Genomic DNA, 23,947 nt, shown 5'->3' with positions numbered 1-23,947 from the left:
GTTTCTAAATAGGTAGAAAATCTATTCTAAAAATTTGATCCAAAAAACCAATACCTTGAACCACTTGCACTATTTGAATCAAAAAATTGTGAAAATAAATAGTTATTTAACTTTGTCAAAATAAGTAGAAACTTTCTAAAAATATTTGAATTCGTCCTACATGGACAAAATATAATTTTCTGAAGGATTAAAATAAAAATTTATCGATATTTTTAGATAAATTTAATTTTTTAAGGTCAAAATTAATAAAAAAATTATTGGAAAACTTAAAAATAAAAAATAATGATCATATAGACCTTTAAAATTTACTTTTTAAATATTTTAAAAAAATATAATATTATTTATTTTACTTTATAGTTAGTTAATAAAATTATTTATAAAATTATTATTATTTATTGTATTTTATAATTTGTAATTTTTATATTTGTTTATATTGTTTTTAATAATATAAATTGATACATATAATTAAATTATTTAGTATATTATATTTTAAAAAGGTTCAAGTTATATGGTTCATCAAGAAGGAGATGAGAAAATGTAGTTTTTAAGGGAAAAAAATTAAAAAAAAATTATTTGAGGTTATTTTATCATTTTCAAAAATTTAGATGGAAGTTTTGGAAAGTTTTCGGGGCTTTTTTGCGAAAATTTACCTAAATAAATAAGGCTACCACAATAAATCAAGAGCTCGAACTCGAACTCGGATCGGTGGGTTATCCACTCGTCCATTTCCTCGTAGGGTGGAGATATGGCAACGGGCCTTCTCCCCGCTGCTTCGCTACCGCCGTCATCATCATCTCTCCGAGAAAGAAGACATCCCCCCGACATCACCTCCTCCACGTCGTCTTCCTCTTGGTTCCTCTCCCGATTTCCATCTATTCGGTCTTCTCGCTCCCCATGGCCCTCGGCCGCGACCTTGCGGCGGAGGAGCGGCGGCTTCTCGGTGTCCTGCTGCCTCCCTCCGACCCCCTCCACCAAGCTTTATGTTAGTGGTACCTTCTCTTTTTCCCTTCGCCCATGTCGTTTTCGTGATTCTTTCGGTCTAAATTGTATGTATTTCTCTCGTCAATTTGAATGGCGAATAGCTGCCATCGTTTAAGGAAGAAAGGAAAAAAAAATAATCTAAGTTTTTCGGTGGCAAAATGGTCAAGAATCCAGTTATGTTCGATGGAAAATAGGTAAAAATGGAACAAGCATATCCACTGATTGCAACTTATGGTTTGGGTCATCACCTTGACATCGATCCTATTGCTTATGACTTAGGTAGTCTATTTAAACCATCTTCATTCACTTTGAGCTCTGTTTCTCTCTACACCTTAACCCCTTAGTTAGATTTATTGTCTCTATTCCCAACCAGTACTGTAACTCTAAGCGTGTGATTGATTACTAGAAAAAAAACAACTTGCAACTGGAATATATATAATTGCTTCCAGATGTATAAGCTTCAATCCAGGCGAGTAGCTCTACAACTCTGAACTTGATGTGCTTGAAATTTGCTCATTCGAGGCTTTTGCTGTGGTTTTACATTACTCTATTGGTTGTGTTTGGATCAATATCTGCTTGTTAATCTGTGCTTCCAGGAGCATGGTTTATGGATATCTTAGTTTTGTCAATCCTTTTTGGTTCTAGACGTGTGCAACCGAGTATTTGTCTAGTTGGTATAATTTTCACGTCATAATTGATTACGGTATTATCCAGTGCCTGTAGCGTTGCAGAATTTTATTGAGCCATGTTCTTTGTGGAGCTGTTCGGCCTTCTGTTGGTTGGATCTATATCTGTGTATATCATTACGCTCTCTCTTTTGTTTAATGCTCAGTCCTCTCTTGCTCATTGTTTAACAATATTGTGGCACAAATGCTTGCATGCAGTTAGAAAGTTTATTACTTTATAATTTTCAACAAATTCTTATTTTCCTGGGCTGCTTCTTACAGGTCTTTCATTTCGTACAACTGAGGAAAGTCTTAGAAATGCTTTCCAAAATTTTGGTCAGCTTGTAGAAGGTAACAATGTGCCACCGTTTTGTGTGCATGTAATATTGCTATGCCACCTTTTAGTTCATGAGATGTATTACTTTGAATATTTAGTCATTTTCTTTACGTGGATAGTTATGAAGTCTCTCGTGATGTAAATCTATACTAGTTGTTGGCTTTGTTCACCTCTTTATGTTTATTCTGCAGTTAACCTGGTCATGGACAGAATAGCAAATAGGCCAAGAGGCTTTGCTTTTCTTCGTTATGCCACCGAAGAGGAATCCAAAAAGGCCATTGAGGGGATGCATGGAAAGGTAACTTTGCCAAGCCATATTAGATTTCTTCTTTTGGATTGTTTAAAGTCTAGGGGTTGACTTTATAGTAGAGGATGATAAATCTAACATGTTAAGTGTCAATAAGTTATATTATTACTATTTTAGTACCTTCATATATCTGTAGCATAATGAGTACAGTAAGATTATGTAATTTAAACAATAAGTTACAACTTTCTGTTGAAAGACAAGTTGTCCTTATCTTTAGCCACATTAGGCACTAGTTAAATATCCTTGTGACATCTAATCAGTGAAATATTATGATGTGTGCTAGCAAATACTGCAAATATGCATAATGCAGTAGCACTAAGATATTGACATGTCTTGCTGTTGCATTCAAACAAACGTTCATGAAATGCTGGAGATTCTGGATCCTGTATTGGGTAAAATTTTCTTTACCTAGCCTTGCAACACTAGTGGTTGCTTTAACATGGTCTTGTTGTTTCTTGAAGCAACAAATCGTGTATTATTAGGAAGCCGTCAATACGTTTTATTTGCTTAGCCTCACAAAAGCAGTTTTACATTAAAATAGATGGCCACTCAGGGTAGGAGCAATTTTTCGGATCAAAATATGAGAGGCTATGTAAAACTTAGGTCTACATATGTTCTAGAAGTGCAGAAGACCTAAATATCGTATAATTCATCTTTAGCACTCTTAACTCCTTTAAGTATCTGTTAAAGAAGTTAACGACATCAGGTACTCCTCATTAGTTTTGGATAAAAGATGGCTAAATTATCTTTTACTATTCTGCCACCTGTTTCATTCTATCCTCAGTATTTCCCATGTTCACTGGGTTTGAGTTCCTCATGCATTTCAGGCATTTTTACCTTGACAGAATTAATTATCTTGATGGATTTTAGTGTTTTATGAACTTATTTAGATATTTTCTTATGCCATTTGTATTTTCTTTTTTATCTTATTTCCTACGTGTCATTTTACAGTTTTATCTTTTGGCAATACCTTCTTCTTCTTCATCTGCACATTCATGACATATCCACAGTCATCTTGTATCTAATTAATCATCATAACATGCCATTTTTTTTGCCTTTCTTCATATCACTTCTTTGCGCCTTCATTTAATAACCTTCGTCTTCAGTGTGGTGAGAAGTTATTCCAGTTTAGCCCCCCGGTTGGAATCCTGAAATAACTAAGTTCCTTGTCATGGCACTACATTTAACTCAACTTTTTCTCTGGTTCTGATGCAAGATGAATCCCAATTGTTGTCTTAGTATATTTCTACTCATATTGTAAGATGTCTTATTCACGATTAGAAGTAACTCAGCTTGGATGTCAATATGGTTCATAGCATGTCAGTCCACATGGAGGGATTTGTCATTTACCACAAACCAAGTTACTTAATGTAATAATTTGTATGGAATGAGCCTGTCCATACCCAGAATTTTTAGCAAAAAAGTTGCTATTACCAAGGCACTCAGGTGTATGGTAGTCCATTAATCCATGAAACTATGGGGGCATAAACAGATTTGGTCATCTCTTTCTTCTCCAAAAATACTTTTTATGCATGGGCAAGTTGAAAATAACTAACAGAGTTGCAATTAAACTGGCCTGAACTTAAGTTAATTCTTACAGTGAGTTGATTTTGTCTTTTTAATTCTATTAGTTCCTGGATGGGAGAGTCATTTTTGTAGAAGTTGCAAAACCAAGGTCAGACGTGCGCCGGGCTTCAAGACAAACTCCGGAGCGGTACCGATCGTGATTTGCTACGTCCTGGCATCATATAGTTTGTACCTGAATCCAGCATGCAACATTTTCTCGGCTCTTTTGTTTGTCTGTTACTGCAAACTTGTTTTCTGGTTTAATTCCTGATTTGTCAAGCAGGACTTGTTTTCTTCCTACTAAATTTTTAATGAAGTTATTTGTGCAATTATGTTGATGTATATGTAGAGACTCTCATGTTTTTTTGTTATTAGTCGGCATTTTGTTATTAGAAGTTCAGGTGTACACTTTTGCTGTTTTTATTGAACATTGTTAATTGGATTGTTTTCTATCCATATCACAATCGTTTTTTTTATCATTATTACTCTTTTATTTATTTTTTATGATATTTTGTTTTTTTTTTCTCAAAAGATGTATTCCAAATAACTTTATTCCTTTTTACTATTCATAAGTATTTTGCTATGAATAATATTTTTATAAATTAATAAAGTATTATTTTATCATTTACAATCATAATAATATATTTTTTTATTTTTTATAACCTCTTATTTCATCTCGCTCCTTACCTCTTCATTAGTCGTCGACATCTCTCGTTGTCATCACTGACATTGTTTGTTTGTTCATGTCATTTTTTTTAAGAGAAAAAAAAAGAAAGAGGGAAGAAAAAAAAAAAAAAAAAGAAGAAATGGTTATTTACAATTATTTACAAAATCATAGTCTAAAAAATTTGCAAAACACAAAACTGCGTATAGAGATTGTGTTACCTAGGGAGATCATATATCCCTGTTTCCTTGTAGATCCTTAGGAGAGGGTGAGCGTCCTCCTCTCTAGCGGTGATCCACATAGCAGGGTTGCGACGACGCTCCTCAAAACTCCAGGCCTACTCTGAGGTGGAGAGGGTGGAGAGGGAGAGGAGAATAGGAAAGGGCTCCTCAAAACTCCAGGCCTACTCTGAGGTGGAGAGGGAGAGGAGAATAGGAAAGGCAAGCAAAGACTCTAGCCTATGAGGCTGTGAATCCCTCCTATTTATAGAGATCCTGTGTCAAACCCTAATGGGTCCTTCCCTAGTGGGTATTGAATCTGCATCCAATAAGACAAGGGCTCCGTCGGATATCTCATATCCGAACCTCTACTCATCGCAATGCCTATCATATGTGTGTGACCCTCTAGGCCCAATATCGAGTTGGCCGTGAGTCATACCTGTCAGAACTCCTTCTAACTCAGTGAATTATTATCTCTGTAATAATTCACTCGACTCATCGACTACGGACGTACTAGGCCACTACGCCGTAGTCCCCAGACGATACAGGGGAATCCAATCCATTGGACATGTCTGTCCTCAGTTACCATGTACCTATAGTCCCTCATCCATCTAATATCCCAGAGACCGTATATCGAGCATAGTGCTGTCAGACCCATACGGTTTCTACTCAAGTCTCGCTCTAATCGGATTCTCCCGGAGAACTCTTTCTCTCTCAACCCGAATGATCCTGGCTAGGGATTTGTAATATTTTTAAAGTGAGATTATAAATAAAAAAAAGGAGGTTATGAATAGTAATATCTCATTTACGAAGAGCGTGTAATAATCCTATCCTTTTTCATCCTATTTTGTCCATCCTTTCTCATTAATATTTTCATATTATTCATAATCCTTCTTTTTCATGAATATTTTTTATCATCTTACTTGATTTGTTTCTGCATCATCAAATTCATCGAGAGGTTTGGAATCTTTATCTTTGGATGATCAATAAATATTCTTGAGTTCATTTTATAGTCAAAGGGGCATTTGAGAATAATATTTTTGTTGTATAATCCTTTGATATATTGTATTATAAAAATAAAGTTTTACTTTTCAATGTATAATGTCTAAAGTATAGTTTATGTTTTAGATTTTCTTACATCGTCCGGTAGCGAATCAATGAGTCGGGGCTTGGTGTAGTGCATGATATGAACGCTCAAGATCTTGATCTGCAGCACACTATACAACTTTTTCACACTTGCAATGTTGGGATCGTTGACCCAAATCGAGAACAACATTTCATGATAGAACTTTTTTTACAGGTAAATCCAGGATCGAGAGGAGACCACGAAAGAGAGCTCAAAGTGGAGAAGAAAATGAGGTGCGAAAGAAGTCTCACGTTTCCGTAACAATTGGAAAGGATTGATTGATCATAAACAGCTTCTTCGGGTTACTCATCCGAGCCAGAGAACGAGTCATCGACTCCAGATCCTGCGTCCATTGCCGAACCTCCATCGCCGCCTCCGCCCTCGAATATATTTTGCATCAAGCTCTGCCCTATCTGCTGCGCCGCGCTGGTGACGAAGCCTCGGACGGACCACCTGGGTTATCAGACCACCGCTACCCCTTCCTCTCCCTGCATGGTTCATTCCCGGCATCCGCGGGTAGCCCACCGGAACACCACCTTGCCAAACTCCGTTGCTCACCCCCATGCCCACTCCCACCGAGTAAGGGGTCTGCTGCTGCAGTGTTCGCGGTCGTGGCACCGTGTGTCGCCGCGGCAGCGTTGGCGGCGGGCTTGGCTGAGCCTGCAACATCTTCGCCGTCGCACACCCAATGTGGGCATCAAACTCGCACATGGCGCAGCGGTAGAGCCACTGGTTCGAGCCCATCCCCCCGCACAGGTCACACGAGAACCCATTATTCTCGTAAGGAACGGAGAAGACGAGGCTGAGGGGGTGCTCGTGGGCGCCATGGCTGACGGAGAGCGGCATGGAGGCGCACAAGCTGTGCAGGTCGACGCCGCATGGTTCGCAGTGGTACGAGAAGCCGGCGCCGTCGTGGCCGCACGCGTCACAGTTGAAGGAGCCCTCTTTGTAGGCGGGGACGGTGAGGAGGGTGAGGCTGTGTTGGGGGTCCGCCGGGTGGCGGATGCGCTGCGGCATCTCGGCGCAGGAGATGTGGAGGGTGTAGTTGCAGGCCTTGCACGAGTAAGCCCAGCTGGAGGCACGAAAGGTACAGCCGGCGCACGTCGGCGGGGTGAGCGACTGTTGCAGAGATGCGAGCTCCAAGGGGTGGGGGTGGCTGAAATGGTTGATCCGTGGTTCATAGCCCAATCTTCCCATGCTTCCTCCTGGCTTTCTCTGAAACAAGCAAGAGTTCTTTTGGCCTCTAAGAAGGAGAAAGAGAGAGACGGAGAAAGAGAGAGGGAGAGGAAGAGAAGACTTGCTCTGATGGAGGTGGTCAAGTCAACGAGGAGAATGGTGTGGTTGTTACTGTTGGAGATGTTGACTTTTGAGATCATAGATTACGGAGTCCAGTTAGATAGATGGGACCCGCGTTGACTATTAAATTCGTAGACTACTGATGGAGCATTTTTCGATGGAGAAGGCAACTAGAAATTTAAGCAACATGACATACTGAGTTGACTTGGTGAACGATTGAGCTGGTTTAAAAGATTGTTTCGCCATGTGACATAGAATCAAATAGAAAGATGTGATGACATAAGAGTACAACGTTGAAAAATGAGATATGATTATGCATAAATAGAAATCAAATTATATCAGTTCTATTATTACTATTTGGATTGTTGATGAAGTGGATAGATATCCATCCCGGCAGGCTGATAAGGACTAAAACCGCAGATAGCTTGTCGCTGTGACCGTCTACGAATCTATACTGCATTCTTAGTGCACTGTATTCTTTACGATAGATGTACAGTTGTTCGTTGCTTTCTATTCCCAGTGCTCCAGGAAAAGATCCCTCAATTTTTAGTATCCAGGCAAAATAGTCACTGTGTATCGCTTGTTTGGATGCTAAGAGAATCGAGAATAGAATACTCTAGGTCAGGAGTAATACTAAGAAACATAGATATCAGATCGAATTAAACATTATGAATATTATTATAATATGATAAAAACAGAATAGACAAATTTAGTGGATGATATTATAATTAATTAATGTATTCATTAGATAGAGATTATCTATCCATGGTACTCTAAATAATGTACTTGATCAAATTCATTTGTCCAATTAATCACTCTCAATGCTACTATCTTAGAGCAATATTTATCTATTCACCGATAAGATAAGAATAATTATTGAAAAAGTTTTACATTAACCTCAAAAGATTTTCCTCAAAGAACAGAAGATTTTTCTCAACGGAATAAAAATTTCCGAAAAAATCTATCCTCTGTCGATAAGAAAGCTACGCTGTTAGCGGCCAGTACTCCATGGACGCAATCTACGGCGACACCTCCAAGCGGCGACACCACCACTTCGGTCGGAACTCCGAAGGCTTCTAACCGACCTCCTCTGTGGCTCCAATGGCCAACACTACTGATCCGCACAAGCGGCTGCACCTCTTCTTCACTGACGAAAAGCCCTTTCTCCAGCAAATCTGCACTTTCTCCTCCGATTGCTACGATCCACTGGTCATAGACCTCTCTCTCTTTTCTTTTACTCATTGTCGTCGATCACTATCACACTACTGCTTTCCAAGAGACCATCCTCGTCAAGCGGTCATAACCCTTGTTTCGCTTTGCTATTTCTCAACAGAAATCATTCGGTAGAGAACCGTTGCAGCTCTCTGATCTCTACCGCACTGCATATAGCTTTTTCTTAGAAGGAGAATAGATCGTTGCCTATATAACCTCTCTCCATAGCAGTCTCCACTTTATGCAGCTCTCTGATCTCTACCGCACTGCATATAGCTTCTTCATAGAAGGAGAATAGATCATTGCCTATATAACCTCTCTCCATGGCAATCTCCACTTTATGCAACTTTCACTCTCCCACTGATCGCTGGCCCACTTCGTCGGCCACATCGAGGATCACCTATGCAGAACCCCTCTATCAGATGTTGTAACTCCGGTTGCCTCCCTCCGTTACCTGATGTCCTCTAACCAGGCGATTGAGGGTGCAACAACCTACATCACCTCTCCGTCAAGCGTTCACTAGGCCCAGTACTAGCAGCATGGTCTCCAAAATCTTCATCAACTCTATTGTCATTCGATGAGGGATCTATGAAGTGGAACTTAGCCATCCCCACCGATTGACAGTGACAAGAGGTCCACACCATCATCTATCACATCATCCCTCTATCTTCTTTTTTTCCCGATGGTGTTATATCCCTCTTTCTTCTTTCTTCCTCGTTGACGATGCTCCCAAAGGAAGTGTAGGTGTTGTCACCTTTAGCCATCGTTGATCATATCACTGCTTTCCTCCTTGACGAACGATGCTCGTCTTGTCTCGCTGTCGCTCTACGCTAGTGTCCGCTCACTACAGCATGTGCCCTTTGTTAGCACAACACATGATCCCATCTACTATGATCCTCCCCGCTGTGATGCCTCTATTGTTGCGTTCACTAGCATTGCCTCCCCTTTCATTCATATCATCAATATTTCTATCAAAGTGGCAACTTCAATAACCATCAACCCTAGCATCGTGACCACACAAGCCAATAAAAAGTCGTTTGTAGTTGTGTGATAAAATCAAATACTCAGTGAAAGGCTATCAGTCTCGACCCAGACTCCCTACTCCGGCACGGTGGCCTCAAACAAATCTCATGACTACTCCGGCTATTAGTCAATCTAATTAGATTATGGACTCTAGCATCTCTCATTACATCATCTCTGATCTTCAGAGCTTGTTCATTCATAATAATTATAGTGAAAATGAAGATATCATTATCGGTGACGGTAAATGAATTCCTATTACTCATATTGGTTCCACAATGCTTAATTTACATACCGTAACTTTTACACTCGATGATGTTCTGTGTGGACCTCACGTTAAACAAAACATCATCTTTGTTTCTCAATTCTGTAAATAAAATAATACTTTAATTAATTTTTTTCCTGACTCTTTTCTTGTCAAGGATTTGAATATAGAAGTATCCTTGGTCCAAGGTCAGAATAGAGATAACATTTACAAATGGCCGTTAATTTCATAAATAACTCGGCCCACTCTTCATTATAAATCTAAAGTTTTCATGATCTTTACCAACTTTAGAAAGTTAGTCGAGAACTACTTTCAGTCTACAATCAAAATAGTTTACTTTGATAATGGAGGTGAATATCAAGCTTTAACATATTGTCTCTCAACTTGTAGTATATAACATCTCAATCCTATAACCTTTGGACATTCGATGACAATATGCTCCAAGAGTGACATTTTCAAGCTGTGTCAAGTCCTTGACCTATATGCTATCACAGACTACTCACTTGAGATCAATGAACCAACCATATTTATGTTGGGATCAAAAGCACTAGGGGAAGGGGGGGGGGGGGGGGGGGGGGGGGGGGTTGAATTAGTGCAGAGGAAAACTTTCGTTGGTTTAAAACGACGTTTGTACGATGAAAGCATTTTTGATGAAAACCGTTTCAAAAAGTTCAAGTTCTTCAACTTAAGATCAAACAAAAGTATAGTTAAAATAAAGCAACGAAGGTAGTTTGCAGTTAAGATAGAGAGCATAATGTAAATGCAAATCGAGATTTAGAGTGGTTTGATCAATCTTGACCTACATCTACTTTTGGCTTTGAGGTCACCGATGTCCACTATAGGCCTTCCTTCAATAGGTGAAGGTCAACCACCCTTTTACAACTTTACTCCTTTTGACGGGCTTAGGAGACAACCCTTACAGATTTTCACTCCTCTCTTGAATGATCAAAATTTAGAAGAAAAGAGGGAGAAGAACTTCTACCCTTTTACAACACTTTTAAGCTCTCAAATTCTCAAATAAATGCAAGCTTTCGATGCCCTTTCATGTAGGAAAGGGTGGGGTTTATATAGGCCCCAACTAGTTTGAATTTGGAGCTCAAAAGTGTCATCTCCCGGATTTCTGGGGTCTTGGTCGTACCACCACCATAACTGGGTGGTACTACCGCTTGACATTGCTAGTCATAAGTGCCCAACAAGCCAATCACGTGAGTGATGGCACGTGTGACTTGATACAGAATCTTTTTGCTTATTATATTTTGGCGTATATCACTTTATAACTATTGCATAAATGCATATATATTGTGATGTCCTTGGATTTGTGCAATGGGAATCGGATCGTGATGAGATCACGATAATGAGATCGATTCACCTTTAAACACATATCCTAAATAATCCCGATCATAGGTTACTCGAGAGGGACATCGTGATAACCGGATAGACTGGTGTGCTGTATACCCGTCCATATGATGGATGCAGCTGGTCTCATAGCTGCTCGTGTAGGGACACTAGGGATACAGTACAGGTGCTCATTGGAGAATGAGTTCACTGATTGATCCGCTTACGGAATGCTGGATGGTTGATGATGCCTTATTGTCAGACAACGATTCCGTAGTCCTAGTGGTGTATCTGGTTCTTAGACTTGAGACACCAAGGATGTCCTGTATGAGTGCTCCACTCTTTGATACCAGACTTATAGGTTTGGCTGTTCCCAGATCTAGTACAGCTGGTCATTGGGAGTGGTAGTCGACCTTACGAGGGCTATTGAGTGTCGATAGAGGATCATCCACTCTCGGCATCATGAGAGAAATATCCCATGTGTTCTTGCTCAGACAAATCCCTGGCCAGGGTCATTCGGGTTGAGAGAGAAAGAGTTCTCCGGGAGAATCCGATTAGAGCGAGACTCGAGTAGAAACCGTATGGGTCTGACAGCACCATGCTCGATATACGGTCTCTGGGATATTAGATGGATGAGGGACTATAGGTACATGGTAACTGAGGACAGACAGGTCCAATGGATTGGATTCCCCTGTATCGTCTGGGGACTACGGCGTAGTGGCCTAGTACTTCCGTAGTCGATGAGTCGAGTGAATTATTACAGAGATAATAATTCACTCAGTCAGAAGGAGTTCTAACAGGTATGACTCACGGCCAGCTCGATATTGGGCCTAGAGGGTCACACACATATGGTAGGCATTGCGATGAGTAGAGGTTCGGATATGAGATATCCGACGGAGCCCTTGTCATATTGGATGCAGATCCAATACCCACTAGGGAAGGACCCATTAGGGTTTTGACACGGGATCTCTATAAATAGGAGGGATTCACAGCCTCATAGGCTAGAGTCTTTGCTTGCCCTTCCTATTCTCCTCTCCCTCTCCACCTCAGAGTAGGCCTGGAGTTTTGAGGAGCGTCGTCGCAACCCTGCTGTGTGGATCACCGCTAGAGAGGAGGACGCTTGACCTCCTTCACCCTCTCCTAAGGATCTGCAAGGAAACAGGGATATACGATCTCCCTAGGTAACACAATCTCTATACGCAGTTTTGTGTTTTTGCGGATTTTGCGCACCAATCTTCGCACGACGATGAACATCTTTTTGGGAATCGGGGATTTTTGTTTTCTTGTTCTTCCGCTGCGCATATGATGTCGCCCCCTATGATTTCCCAACAGTGGTATCAGAGCCAGGTTGTTCGTGCGAATGATTGGTTTTGAACTGCGTATGTTGTGTTTAGGAAGAATATTGACGTCAAAATCGTTGACGCAAAAGCGAGGAAGGGCAGCAACAGTTGCTGCCCTCGATCTGCATACCTGCAGCCGCAACTGCAGCCGCAGCCAGGCAGCACAGCGCCGGCGCATGCGCAAGCGCTGTGCCTGCAGCAGCCGGCCGGCGGTCTGCTTGCAGCAGGCTTGCTGCTGGCGGGGCTGGCAACCCACGGGCAGAGGCGCCGCAGGGAAGCGGCGCCTGCCGCCGCTGCTCCCGCGGGCGAAACCCCCCCACAGGGGCGGCCGCCCGGCGGTACAGCACCGTCTGCGGAGGCAGCGGCGCCCGAAGGGGGCGCCCACCCGCAGCGGCATCGCCGCCAGCGGGCGTGCCGCCTGCAGGCGAGGGCAGTGCCCTCGCCCCGCCGCACAGGCCGCCGTCGGCAGGGTGGCGGCGGCGGCAGCAGCAAAAAGGGCAAAGGGTATTAGGGTTTTCTGGGCAAAAGACAGTTTTGCCCCTCGGAATTTGAGAAATTCCAGTTTCTGTCTTTTGTCCAAATTATGAAAATACCCTTAGGAATTGAGAAATTCCCTATATATCCTTGATTTCAGAAAATATTAATTAATTAAAAGGTTTAGTTGATTATTATTTTTATTATTATCTAGTAGTCCTACATGATGATGATTATTTATACATGTGATGTATGATGTGTGGACGGATGATCATGGACCGTGTGATGTGTGTACTTGTGATTATTATTATTGAGGTCTGCGAACCTCCATTATATTTCTCGTTTATTGTCGGGCCTGCGTGCCTATGATTAAGTTGTAATCACATGAGGAGGCGCAGCGGGAGCGTGGATGCCATAGCGGGACCCACGAGACGGACGATCGTGATGCATGGAGATGCATCAAGATGTCGACGGAACCGACGAGGACGAGATGGACGATCACAAGGCATGGAGATGCACCGTTGCACACATAGATCTTGATGTGAGTGATTAGGCCTACTGGCTCGGGCCTAATCATATTAGGTTGTGGTCCATGATCATCTGGTGTGATTGCTTATACACATACTAGATATGTATATATATTTGCATGCGATGTAGATATATATTAAATATGCATATGTGTGACATGTCATATTAGGAGACCAAATCATAGAAACATCTCTCGATAATATTAAGTCGGTAAACGTGAGGCAATTAGATTGACCCACGTGGCCTTCCATCGTTATGAGTAGGAACCGAATCCCGGTGTAGGTTGAGTTGGTTGAGTCCCTCGAGACTCACCTATATCGCGATTCGCTATCTTGCTTACGACATAGAGATGTCACCGGTGACCTGAGGGCATGATATGCTTGGTCGAGTCCCTCGAGGGTATATCATCAAATCAGACTCATCTTGTAACGAAGGTGTTGACTTAACCGAGCATCATGGTTGGTCGAGTCCCTCGAGGCCATGGTGATTCGGAGGCCGAACAGGACGGGAATCACAAGGAGTTGTGATCGGCAAGAGTTGTCTACCTTTTAGGCTTAGTGTGATTGGTCGAGTCCCTCGAGGTTACACTAAGACGCTGATTGGATCCTGATCCCCACTAGAAGTCTGCCGGAGACTTCCGTTTCACGTGCTGAGGGTGTCGCGTGACTCGTTAGTAAAATAGTGGGAGCATATTAAGATAGAAGTCCATATCTTGATAGTTTATTTCTTGCAAAATCTGCATGTTATTCATTTTTTGCTACATCTTTATTTTCAGAAAATGTCGCTTTCAAATCCCTTACGTGGCATACTTGATGTCAACCGCCTCACTGGTCCAAATTATACGGATTGGCTCCGTAACTTGAGAATTGTTCTCACAGCGGAGAAAATCGTGTACGTCCTTGATACAGTGATGCCTACGCCCGAAGAAGGGGCAAGCGAGGATGAGATTGCTCGCTACGTGAAGTACATTGATGACTCCACTCTTGCTCAGTGCTATATGTTGGGCTCTATGACTCCAGAGTTACAGAGACAACATGAAAAGATGGATGCCAGATCCATTCTCCTACATGTCCGTAAATTGTTTGAGGAACAGGGAAGGACTCAACGATATGAGATATCCAAGAGCCTTTTCCGCGCTAGGATGACTGAGGGGACACCGGTTCAGAACCATGTCCTAAAGATGATTGAGTGGATAGAGAAACTCACAGGTCTAGGAATGGTCCTAGAGGATAACTTGTGTGTGGACATTGTGCTTCAGTCCCTACCAGATTCCTTTTCACAGTTCATAATGAATTTTAATATGAACAAGCTTGAGGTGACTCTCCCAGAGCTCCTCAATATGTTGAGGGAAGCAGAGAGTACTATTAAGAAAGAGAAGCCAGTTCTCTACACTGGTGAGACCAGAAAGAAAAGGAAAGCAGAAAGGTCCCTTAAGAAGGGAAAGGGCAAGGGCAAACAAGGTAAAGCAAAGGTTGCTAAGAAAGACCCAACAAAGGACAAAGGCCAGTGCTTCCACTGTGGTAAAGATGGGCACTAGAAGAGAAACTGCAAAGAGTACCTTGCAGAAAGGGCGAAACAAAAGCTTGATGAAGCTTCAGGTACATTCATGATCAGTCTCCATTTGTCAGACTCTTATGATAACACATGGGTATTAGATACCGGTAGTGCTTATCATATATGCAATTCGTTGCAGGTTCTGGCAAGGCCTAGGAGACTAGAGAGAGGCGAGATGGACCTCAAGATGGGTAATGGAGCAAAAGTTGCTGTATTAGCTGTTGGCGAGGTCGCCCTACATCTGCCTAGTGGAGCTTTTATTGCATTAGATGCATGTTATTTTGTTCCTTCTATTATCAAAAACATTATCTCCATTTCATGTTTAACAGTTAGTGGATATAAATTTGTTTTTGAGAACAATGGTTGTTCGATATTATTAGATGATAAGATCATCACGAAAGGAACATTGCATAATGGTTTATTTATGTTAGACACCACTCCACATATCATGAATATAAATGTGTCCAAAAGGAAACGAGATGAGTTGAACAGTGCATACCTATGGCATTGTAGGCTAGGTCACATCCATGAAAGAAGGATTCAAAAGTTGCTAAATGATGGATATATAGATCCATTCGACTATGTGTCATATGCAACTTGTGAGCCTTGCATTCGTGGAAAACTGACCAACTCTCCATTTAGTGGAATTGGAGAGAGAGCCACTGAGTTGTTGGAACTCATACATAGTGATGTATGTGGACCCATGTCAACTCATGCCATTGGAGGTTACTCCTACGTCATTACATTTACTGATGATTTCTCAAGGTATGGATATGTGTACTTAATGAAGTACAAGTCCGAGGCTTTTGAGAAATTCAGAGAGTATAAGAATGAGGTGGAGAACCAGACTGGAAAGAGTATCAAAACTCTTCGATCAGATCGAGGAGGTGAATACTTAAGTACAGAGTTTACTCAGTTCCTCAAGGACCATGGGATATTATCCCAATGGACACCTCCTTATACACCTCAGCTCAATGGTGTCTCTGAAAGGAGGAATCGTACGCTATTAGATATGGTACGGTCCATGATGAGTTTCGCTGACCTACCCATCTCATTCTGGGGATATGCCCTAGAAACCGCAGCTTACCTTCTGAACAGAGTTCCAACTAAGTCGGTGGTGTCTACACCATATGAGATATGGAAAGGGAAGAAGCCTGATCTTAAGGTTGTTAAGATTTGGGGCTGCCCAGCCCACGTTAAAAGACACAACCCCGATAAGTTAGAATCAAGGACAGAGCGATGTAAATTTGTGGGATACCCCAAGGAAACTTGTGGGTATTACTTCTATCATCTCGAGGACCAAAAGGTCTTTGTAGCTAAGAGAGCAGTGTTCCTTGAGAAGGAACACATTCTTGACGGAGACAGTGGGAGAATGATAGAATTGAGCGAGGTTGGAGAACCAAGCTCAAGCACCACTCTACAGCTCGAGTCTGTTCAGGTACCTAATACACAAGTATCAACTTTACGCAGGTCTGATAGAGTATCCCATCCTCCTGAGAGATATGTGGGACATATTAGAGCAGAGGATGTAGAGGATATTGATCCTCAGACCTACGAGGAGGCTATTATGAGTATAGACTCCGGGAAGTGGAAAGAAGCCATGAATTCTGAGATGGATTCTATGTACTCCAATAAGGTTTGGAACCTAGTTGATGCACCCGAAGGTATTGTACCCATCGGTTGCAAGTGGATCTTTAAGAAAAAGATCGGAGTAGATGGAAAGGTAGAGACCTATAAAGCAAGGCTAGTGGCTAAGGGGTATCGTCAAAGGCAAGGTGTTGACTACGACGAAACTTTCTCACCCGTAGCAATGCTAAAATCCATCAGAATTCTATTGGCTATTGCAGCACACTATGATTATGAGATCTGGCAGATGGATGTGAAAACCGCATTCCTCAACGGGAACCTGGAGGAGGAGGTGTATATGATGCAACCTGAGGGATTCGTGTCCAAGAACTGCCCAGATAAGGTGTGTAGGCTGCTTAGATCCATTTATGGACTAAAGCAAGCTTCCCGAAGTTGGAACATAAGATTTGATGAGGCAATCAGATCTTATGACTTCGTTAAGAACGAAGATGAGCCTTGTGTATACAGAAAGGTAAGTGGGAGCGCTATTAGCTTTTTGGTGTTATATGTGGATGACATCCTCATCATTGGGAATGACATAGGAATGCTATCCACAATAAAGGCTTGGTTATCTAGACACTTCTCCATGAAGGACTTAGGAGAAGCATCTTATATCTTGGGGATTAGAATCTATAGAGATAGATCCAAAAGGATGCTTGGCTTGTCCCAGTCCAGGTACATAGAAACTATTGTCAAAAGGTTTGGCATGGAAAATTCCAAGAGAGGTCTCATACCGATGAGACATGGGATATCGCTTTCTACGAGTATGTCCCCAAAGACTCCAGAAGAAAGGGCGAACATGGATATGATACCTTATGCCTCAGCAATAGGGTCTATCATGTATGCCATGCTATGTACTAGGCCTGATATAGCGCATGCTCTGAGTGTCACGAGCAGGTATCAGGCGGATCCAGGCTTGGAGCACTGGAAAGCAGTAAAGTGTATCCTTAAGTACTTGAGAAGGACTAAGGATCTTTTACTAGTAAATGGAGGTAATAGCCTTAAGGTTGAAGGCTTCACTGACTCATGTTTTCAGTCTGATGTCGATGATAGCAAGTCGAATTCAGGGTATGTGTACACCTTGAATGGAGGAGCAGTGTGCTGGAAGAGTTCCAAGCAAGATACTACTGCTGACTCGACCATAGAGACGGAGTACATTGCTGCATCAGATGCAGCAAAGGAGGGAGTCTGGGTGAAGAAGTTCATCACAGATTTGGGAGTCGATACAGATAGCGACAAGTCGACTTCCTTATATTGCGACAACTATGGGGTGATTACTCAAATAAGGGAACCCGGGTCTCATCAGAAGTGTTCTGAGGAGGTTCCAGCTTATCAGAGAGATCGTAACCCGAGGAGATGTAGCAGTGGAAAGAGTTCCATCCGAAGATAACATTGCAGATCCACTAACAAAGCCATTGTCTCAGATTGTCTTTGAGCGTCACAGGGGTCTGATGGGGATCAGACACATAGGTGATTGGCTTTAGGTCAAGTGGGAGATTGCTAGTCATAAGTGCCCAGCAAGCCAACCACGTGAGTGATGGCACGTGTGACTTGATACAGAATCTTTTTGCTTATTATATTTTGGCGTATATCACTTTATAACTATTGCATAAATGCATATATATTGTGATGTCCTTGGATTTGTGCAATGGGAATCGGATCGTGATGAGATCACGATAATGAGATCGATTCACCTTTAAACACATATCCTAAATAATCCCGGTCATAGGTTACTCGAGAGGGACATCGTGATAACCGGATAGACTGGTGTGCTGTATACCCGTCCATATGATGGATGCAGCTGGTCTCATAGCTGCTCGTGTAGGGACACTAGGGATACAGTACAGGTGCTCATTGGAGAATGAGTTCACTGATTGATCCGCTTACGGAATGCTGGATGGTTGATGATGCCTTATTGTCAGACAACGATTCCATAGTCCTAGTGGTGTATCTGGTTCTTAGACTTGAGACACCAAGGATGTCCTGTATGAGTGCTCCACTCTTTGATACCAGACTTATAGGTTTGGCTGTTCCCAGATCTAGTACAGCTGGTCATTGGGAGTGGTAGTCGACCTTACGAGGGCTATTGAGTGTCGATAGAGGATCATCCACTCTCGGCATCATGAGAGAAATATCCCATGTGTTCTTGCTCAGACAAATCCCTGGCCAGGGTCATTCGGGTTGAGAGAGAAAGAGTTCTCCGGGAGAATCCGATTAGAGCGAGACTCGAGTAGAAACCGTATGGGTCTGACAGCACCATGCTCGATATACGGTCTCTGGGATATTAGATGGATGAGGGACTATAGGTACATGGTAACTGAGGACAGACAGGTCCAATGGATTGGATTCCCCTGTATCGTCTGGGGACTACGGCGTAGTGGCCTAGTACTTCCGTAGTCGATGAGTCGAGTGAATTATTACAGAGATAATAATTCACTCAGTCAGAAGGAGTTCTGACAGGTATGACTCACGGCCAGCTCGATATTGGGCCTAGAGGGTCACACACATATGGTAGGCATTGCGATGAGTAGAGGTTCGGATATGAGATATCCGACGGAGCCCTTGTCATATTGGATGCAGATCCAATACCCACTAGGGAAGGACCCATTAGGGTTTTGACACGGGATCTCTATAAATAGGAGGGATTCACAGCCTCATAGGCTAGAGTCTTTGCTTGCCCTTCCTATTCTCCTCTCCCTCTCCACCTCAGAGTAGGCCTGGAGTTTTGAGGAGCGTCGTCGCAACCCTGCTGTGTGGATCACCGCTAGAGAGGAGGACGCTTGACCTCCTTCACCCTCTCCTAAGGATCTGCATGGAAACAGGGATATACGATCTCCCTAGGTAACACAATCTCTATACGCAGTTTTGTGTTTTTGCGGATTTTGCGCACCAATCTTCGCACGACGATGAACATCTTTTTGGGAATCGGGGATTTTTGTTTTCTTGTTCTTCCGCTGCGCATATGATGTCGCCCCCTATGATTTCCCAACAGACATTGCTCGGAGACTGAGCTCAGGTGGTACCATCGCCTAATAGGGGCGGTACCACCACCTGACTTCGCTCGGAGACCGAGGTCAGGCGGTACCACCGCCTGACTTCGCTCGGAGACCGAGCTTAGGCGGTACCACCGCCTGACTTCGCTCGGAGACCGAGCTTAGGCGGTACCACCGCCTGACTACGCTCAGAGACCGAGCTCAGGTGGTACCACCGCCTGACTTCGCTCAGAGACTGAGCTTCTAGGCGGTGTCACCCCCGGCCAGGAAATCTGGGTCCGAATGGGCTGGTCCATTCGGCCCAATTGGCCCTAGATTAAATTAATGGGATCACCTCCCATTCCTAACTTAATCTTCATACTAACTATGACATTTAAGACATTAATACTGCAACTCGTGTTCCGATGCATCAATCGCTTCTTCCGACGAACTTTCGGTGAACATCCGACGAACCCTCGGCGATGCTCCGTTGGACTTCCGGTAAACTCCTGGACTTGCGACGATCCTCTTGGCAAGTTTCGACGAGCTTTTTTGGCAAGCTCTTGGACTTCTCGGATTTGTTCTCGTAGAACCTCCGAGGACCGTCCGGACTTCCGTCGAACTCTCAACGTGATCTTGGTCTTGACTCCAGCGCAACACCTACTGCATGTCTTACTGCTATCATAGTTAATCCTATACATGTAAAATAAATTTTGATCTAGACAATTAATACTAAGCATTAATCAAGTTGTCCGGCATATCATTAGTCCCTCGATGCTTCATCTGATTCTTTAGTGCATCGTCCTCTCGTATGGCCTATTGCCCAATCGGCTAATTGACTCCGCAACTCCGATATCCTTGGCGCAATACTCGCTCTTCTTGGCCCGATGCCCAAATCCACGACCCGAAGCCTTCTGTCGATACGTCGACTGATCCACCAACCGGACGTCCAATCTTCTAACATGTTCCTCTGGCCCAACATGATTTTTTCTACTTTAATTATCTTATCATGATCGAAGCATCCTGCATCACTTAAAACATAGATTAAAACATAAACACAATTATCAATTGGTTTTATCATCAAAATACGAGATTCAACAATCTTCCCATTTTTTATGATGACAATCAATTGATGACGGAGTTAAACTTAACTCCCGGAGTTTAAACAAACTCCCCCTATCAATATGCCATATTGATAGAAACTCTTGGATTCAAAAATCTAAGTAACATGTCATGATAAAATCAACATACTTCTTCTCCTTTGTCATCAACAAAAAGGAGAAGTACCACAATCAAGTGTTTGTGATATAAGTTCAACTCATTACATGAAAAACATAATATTCATTCTTACCATCATGCAAGTTTGCTATCATCAAAATACAAGCTAGCAAAAAAAAAAAATTTCAACACGCAAGCTAGCAATTTTGAGATGTTCAAGAAAGCAACTCTTGCTTCTTGAAATATAAGTTTTGCTAGATGTGCAAGTTAACTTTTGGCTTCTTGAGATAGGTAAGATAGCACTCCTTGGTGATGTTCAAGATAGCAAGTTCTACATCATGCAAGCTAGTGAATCTTACAATATTTTAGAACATGCATAATCACTAAAGCATCATAAATTTTAATGATGTGCAAAATTATAAATTTTGCATGTTTGCATTTGTGCATCCTTGTGATTTGCAAAATAGCACTTTCTTGGTGATGTTCAAGATAACAATTTCTTCTCTTTTGAGAAGTGCAATTTTTGCTTTCTTCTTGAATTATACGAGCTAGCAAATTAGCTTTTTAGCATGTTTTGCTCCCCCTTTGTCATTGTCAAAAAGAAGGGAAGACCCTTTACGTTAATTTCTAAATTATGACAAAGGTAAATAGCATAGATGAAAATTCAAGTCATGAATATCAAAATAATTATTTTATCATGAATATTTCATCATTGCATACATCATTATCATAAGTTAAAGTATTGCATGCATAATTCAAAATCATCATTTATTTCACATCATGATGGTACCAATTTTGTCAAATTACATCCTACCATGCATGATCGAAACTTCTTATTTGTATACTTCAAAATAAATTAATGAATATTTTATGTATTCATATCATCACATAAGGAATATCAAGAAGAATTATTGGGTGATGAGATAAATATTTCATGAACGTAAGAAATTACATAAAAATCATGTCATGAAAAGATAAAATCATGTGAATACCAAAAGACATGATTCATTTTGACACATCTCCTCTTTTAAAAAACTGAAAGGAATTATTAGGAGATCATGATATAGATAAAATTCATTCAATATTGTAGGAGAACAAGATATTAATTCAAGCATATAAAATTTCTCAATTCATTATGAATCATAAAAAATTATGGTTCCGAAAAATCATGATTAATTTAGGAAAATTTTCTTTTTGGTACACGATAAGAAGAAATATAGTAATGATACCAATCATGATTCATTTCGATAGTAGATGGCAAAAAGAAACATTGAGGATAAAAGATCTCGATTTTTATAGAGTAAATCTCAAGTTATAAATCTTAAAAAATCAAGATAAAGCTTATTCAAATTCAAATCATCAAATCAAAATCATTTTCAAGAGATTCATAAAAAGATGATAAAATAGATTCATCAAAGTCAATAAGATAAAGAAAAAGAATTTTCAAGAAAAATATTTTTCTCTATTTAGTTGTTTCATACAAGTATGTCTTTGTCCTTTTTGTGCCAAAAAAAATATATAACATCAATCGTTTAGGATCGAAAAATAAATTTCGTTATAAAAACCATCAAGATCAATAAACTACAAAAATCATCATGTATAACTTTAAAATCTCATGCATAAAATTATCAAATCACGATATCAAAATTTTAATATTTTCATTACAACTTTATGCATCATTAAGTATACAATCGTCATGACACTTACACTATTTCATATAAGCATGCCTATTTTATTTATGTCAAATCAAAACATGTATCATTTTTTTAATCGAAAAAGTCACTTTTATTATCGTGAAAATCGATAATCCATAAATCATAAAAATCATTATGCATCATTTCGAAAGAAAACTCATTAAGCATGATCATTATGTATTACTTCAAATCAAACATGATTTCATTTATTTTCAAAATATTCATCATGATAGGACATACAAGGCAAAGAAATCATTAAACATAAAGCATATTCATCAATCATGGTTTCATTGAGCATAAGATATTTTCAACCAAAATCATTTTGTTATTTGTTATAGTCATGCATTTTTTTTAGGTGAATCTATCTTTTCATGCTTAGTTTTCCATACAAAAGCCATGAATCATTATTAAGCATGATATTAAACTTCTTAATATTTTCATTAAAACATCAAGCATGGTTTCAATCAAAATCGAAAATCATTAAGATACACATTTTTTCTTCTTAAGAAAACATATATATGATCATTAGATTTAAATCTAATATTTTATTTCATTAATATAAAACATGTAATTTTTATTATTATTTTCAAAATTATGAGCATGATCATATTCTTGCATTTTTAATTTTTTAAACATGCAATTTTCAAGAAAAATAATTATTCAAAAAAAAAATATATTATGGAAAACATCAAGTAATTTTAAAATAAATTAAGGGGGTTTCGATTACCTATTGTTGAATGTCGTTAAGGCGTAGTTTATCACCTCGCCTTTCTTGATTTTCTCCTCATCTTCGGAGGAGCTTGATTCATCATAATTTTTGTTCTTCTTCTTGCGTTCAAAGAAAGTTTCATTTTTTTTGTTCTTTAATTTTTGTTTCATTAACTTTTTAAATTTCTTAGTGAGTAGTTCTTGTTCACCATCACTTGAGCTTATGCTCGAGTAGTCTTCAAATGTTCTATCCCAAATCCTTTCTGTTCTTTGGAAAGTGGTTTTGTTCATCATGTTCATAAAGTGCATTGTGCACCATTTCATATGTCATCAATGTACCAATAAGTTCTTTAAATAAAAAATATTTAAATCTTTTGTTTCTTGTGAAGCTGTTACTTTTGAATCCCACTTCTTAGAAAGAGCGCAAAATCTTGTTCACGAGTTCAAAATTCGAAAAACTTTTACCAAGTGCTTTTAGACTATTGACGACATTCATAAAACGGGTGTATATGTCTCTAATAGTCTCTCTTGGTTCCATATAAAACATCTCAAAATCGTGTATTAAAAGATTTACTTTAGAATTTTTTATATTACTTGTGCCTTCTTGTGTGATTTCAAAAATGCGCCAAATATCGAAAGTCTTTTCACATAAAGAAACCCAATTAAATTCATTTTTATCTAAGACACAAAATAAGGTATTCATAGCCAGAAAACATCTTCTTCTCCAAATCATTCCAATGGTTCATTGGAAGAGAAGATGTTTCAAATCCGTTTTCAACTATGTGCCATAAATTCAAATCCAAAGAAAGTAAGAAAACTCTCATTCGAGTTTTCCAATAAG

The 23,947-nt window shown here is 40.5% G+C and overlaps 2 protein-coding genes across 2 annotated transcripts; one reads left to right on the top strand and one right to left on the bottom strand.

Annotated features, from left to right (window-relative positions):
* The first annotated feature begins 849 nt into the window (after positions 1-849).
* LOC135637794 (organelle RRM domain-containing protein 6, chloroplastic-like) lies at positions 850-4,251 on the top strand. Its single transcript, XM_065150593.1, has 4 exons — positions 850-982; positions 1,929-1,997; positions 2,175-2,281; positions 3,922-4,251. The coding sequence occupies exons 1-4, from the start codon at positions 895-897 to the stop codon at positions 4,015-4,017; spliced, it is 360 nt and encodes a 119-aa protein (XP_065006665.1). The 5' UTR covers positions 850-894; the 3' UTR covers positions 4,018-4,251.
* Positions 4,252-5,991: 1,740 nt separating this feature from the next.
* On the bottom strand, positions 5,992-7,100 carry LOC135637793 (protein VACUOLELESS GAMETOPHYTES-like). Its single transcript, XM_065150592.1, has one exon. It carries the CDS (start codon positions 7,059-7,061, stop codon positions 6,192-6,194), a length of 870 nt encoding a protein of 289 aa, XP_065006664.1. The 5' UTR covers positions 7,062-7,100; the 3' UTR covers positions 5,992-6,191.
* Positions 7,101-23,947: the final 16,847 nt, after the last annotated feature.

Source organism: Musa acuminata, chromosome BXJ3-5 (genome assembly GCF_036884655.1).
Source record: "Musa acuminata AAA Group cultivar baxijiao chromosome BXJ3-5, Cavendish_Baxijiao_AAA, whole genome shotgun sequence".
NCBI lineage: Eukaryota > Viridiplantae > Streptophyta > Magnoliopsida > Zingiberales > Musaceae > Musa > Musa acuminata.
Note: the sequence above shows the minus strand (reverse complement) of the source record. Positions and strands in the feature narration are given on the sequence as shown.

Excerpts from the sequence above, each read along its gene's own strand:
- LOC135637794 (XM_065150593.1), top strand. The coding sequence starts at position 895 with ATGGCCCTCGGCCGCGACCTTGCGGCGGAGGAGCGGCGGCTTCTCGGT. Across the intron at positions 983-1,928 it reads CCCCCTCCACCAAGCTTTAT|GTCTTTCATTTCGTACAACT; the intron begins GTTAGTGGTACC and ends TGCTTCTTACAG. Across the intron at positions 1,998-2,174 it reads TTTTGGTCAGCTTGTAGAAG|TTAACCTGGTCATGGACAGA; the intron begins GTAACAATGTGC and ends TTTATTCTGCAG.
- LOC135637793 (XM_065150592.1), bottom strand. The coding sequence starts at position 7,061 with ATGGGAAGATTGGGCTATGAACCACGGATCAACCATTTCAGCCACCCC.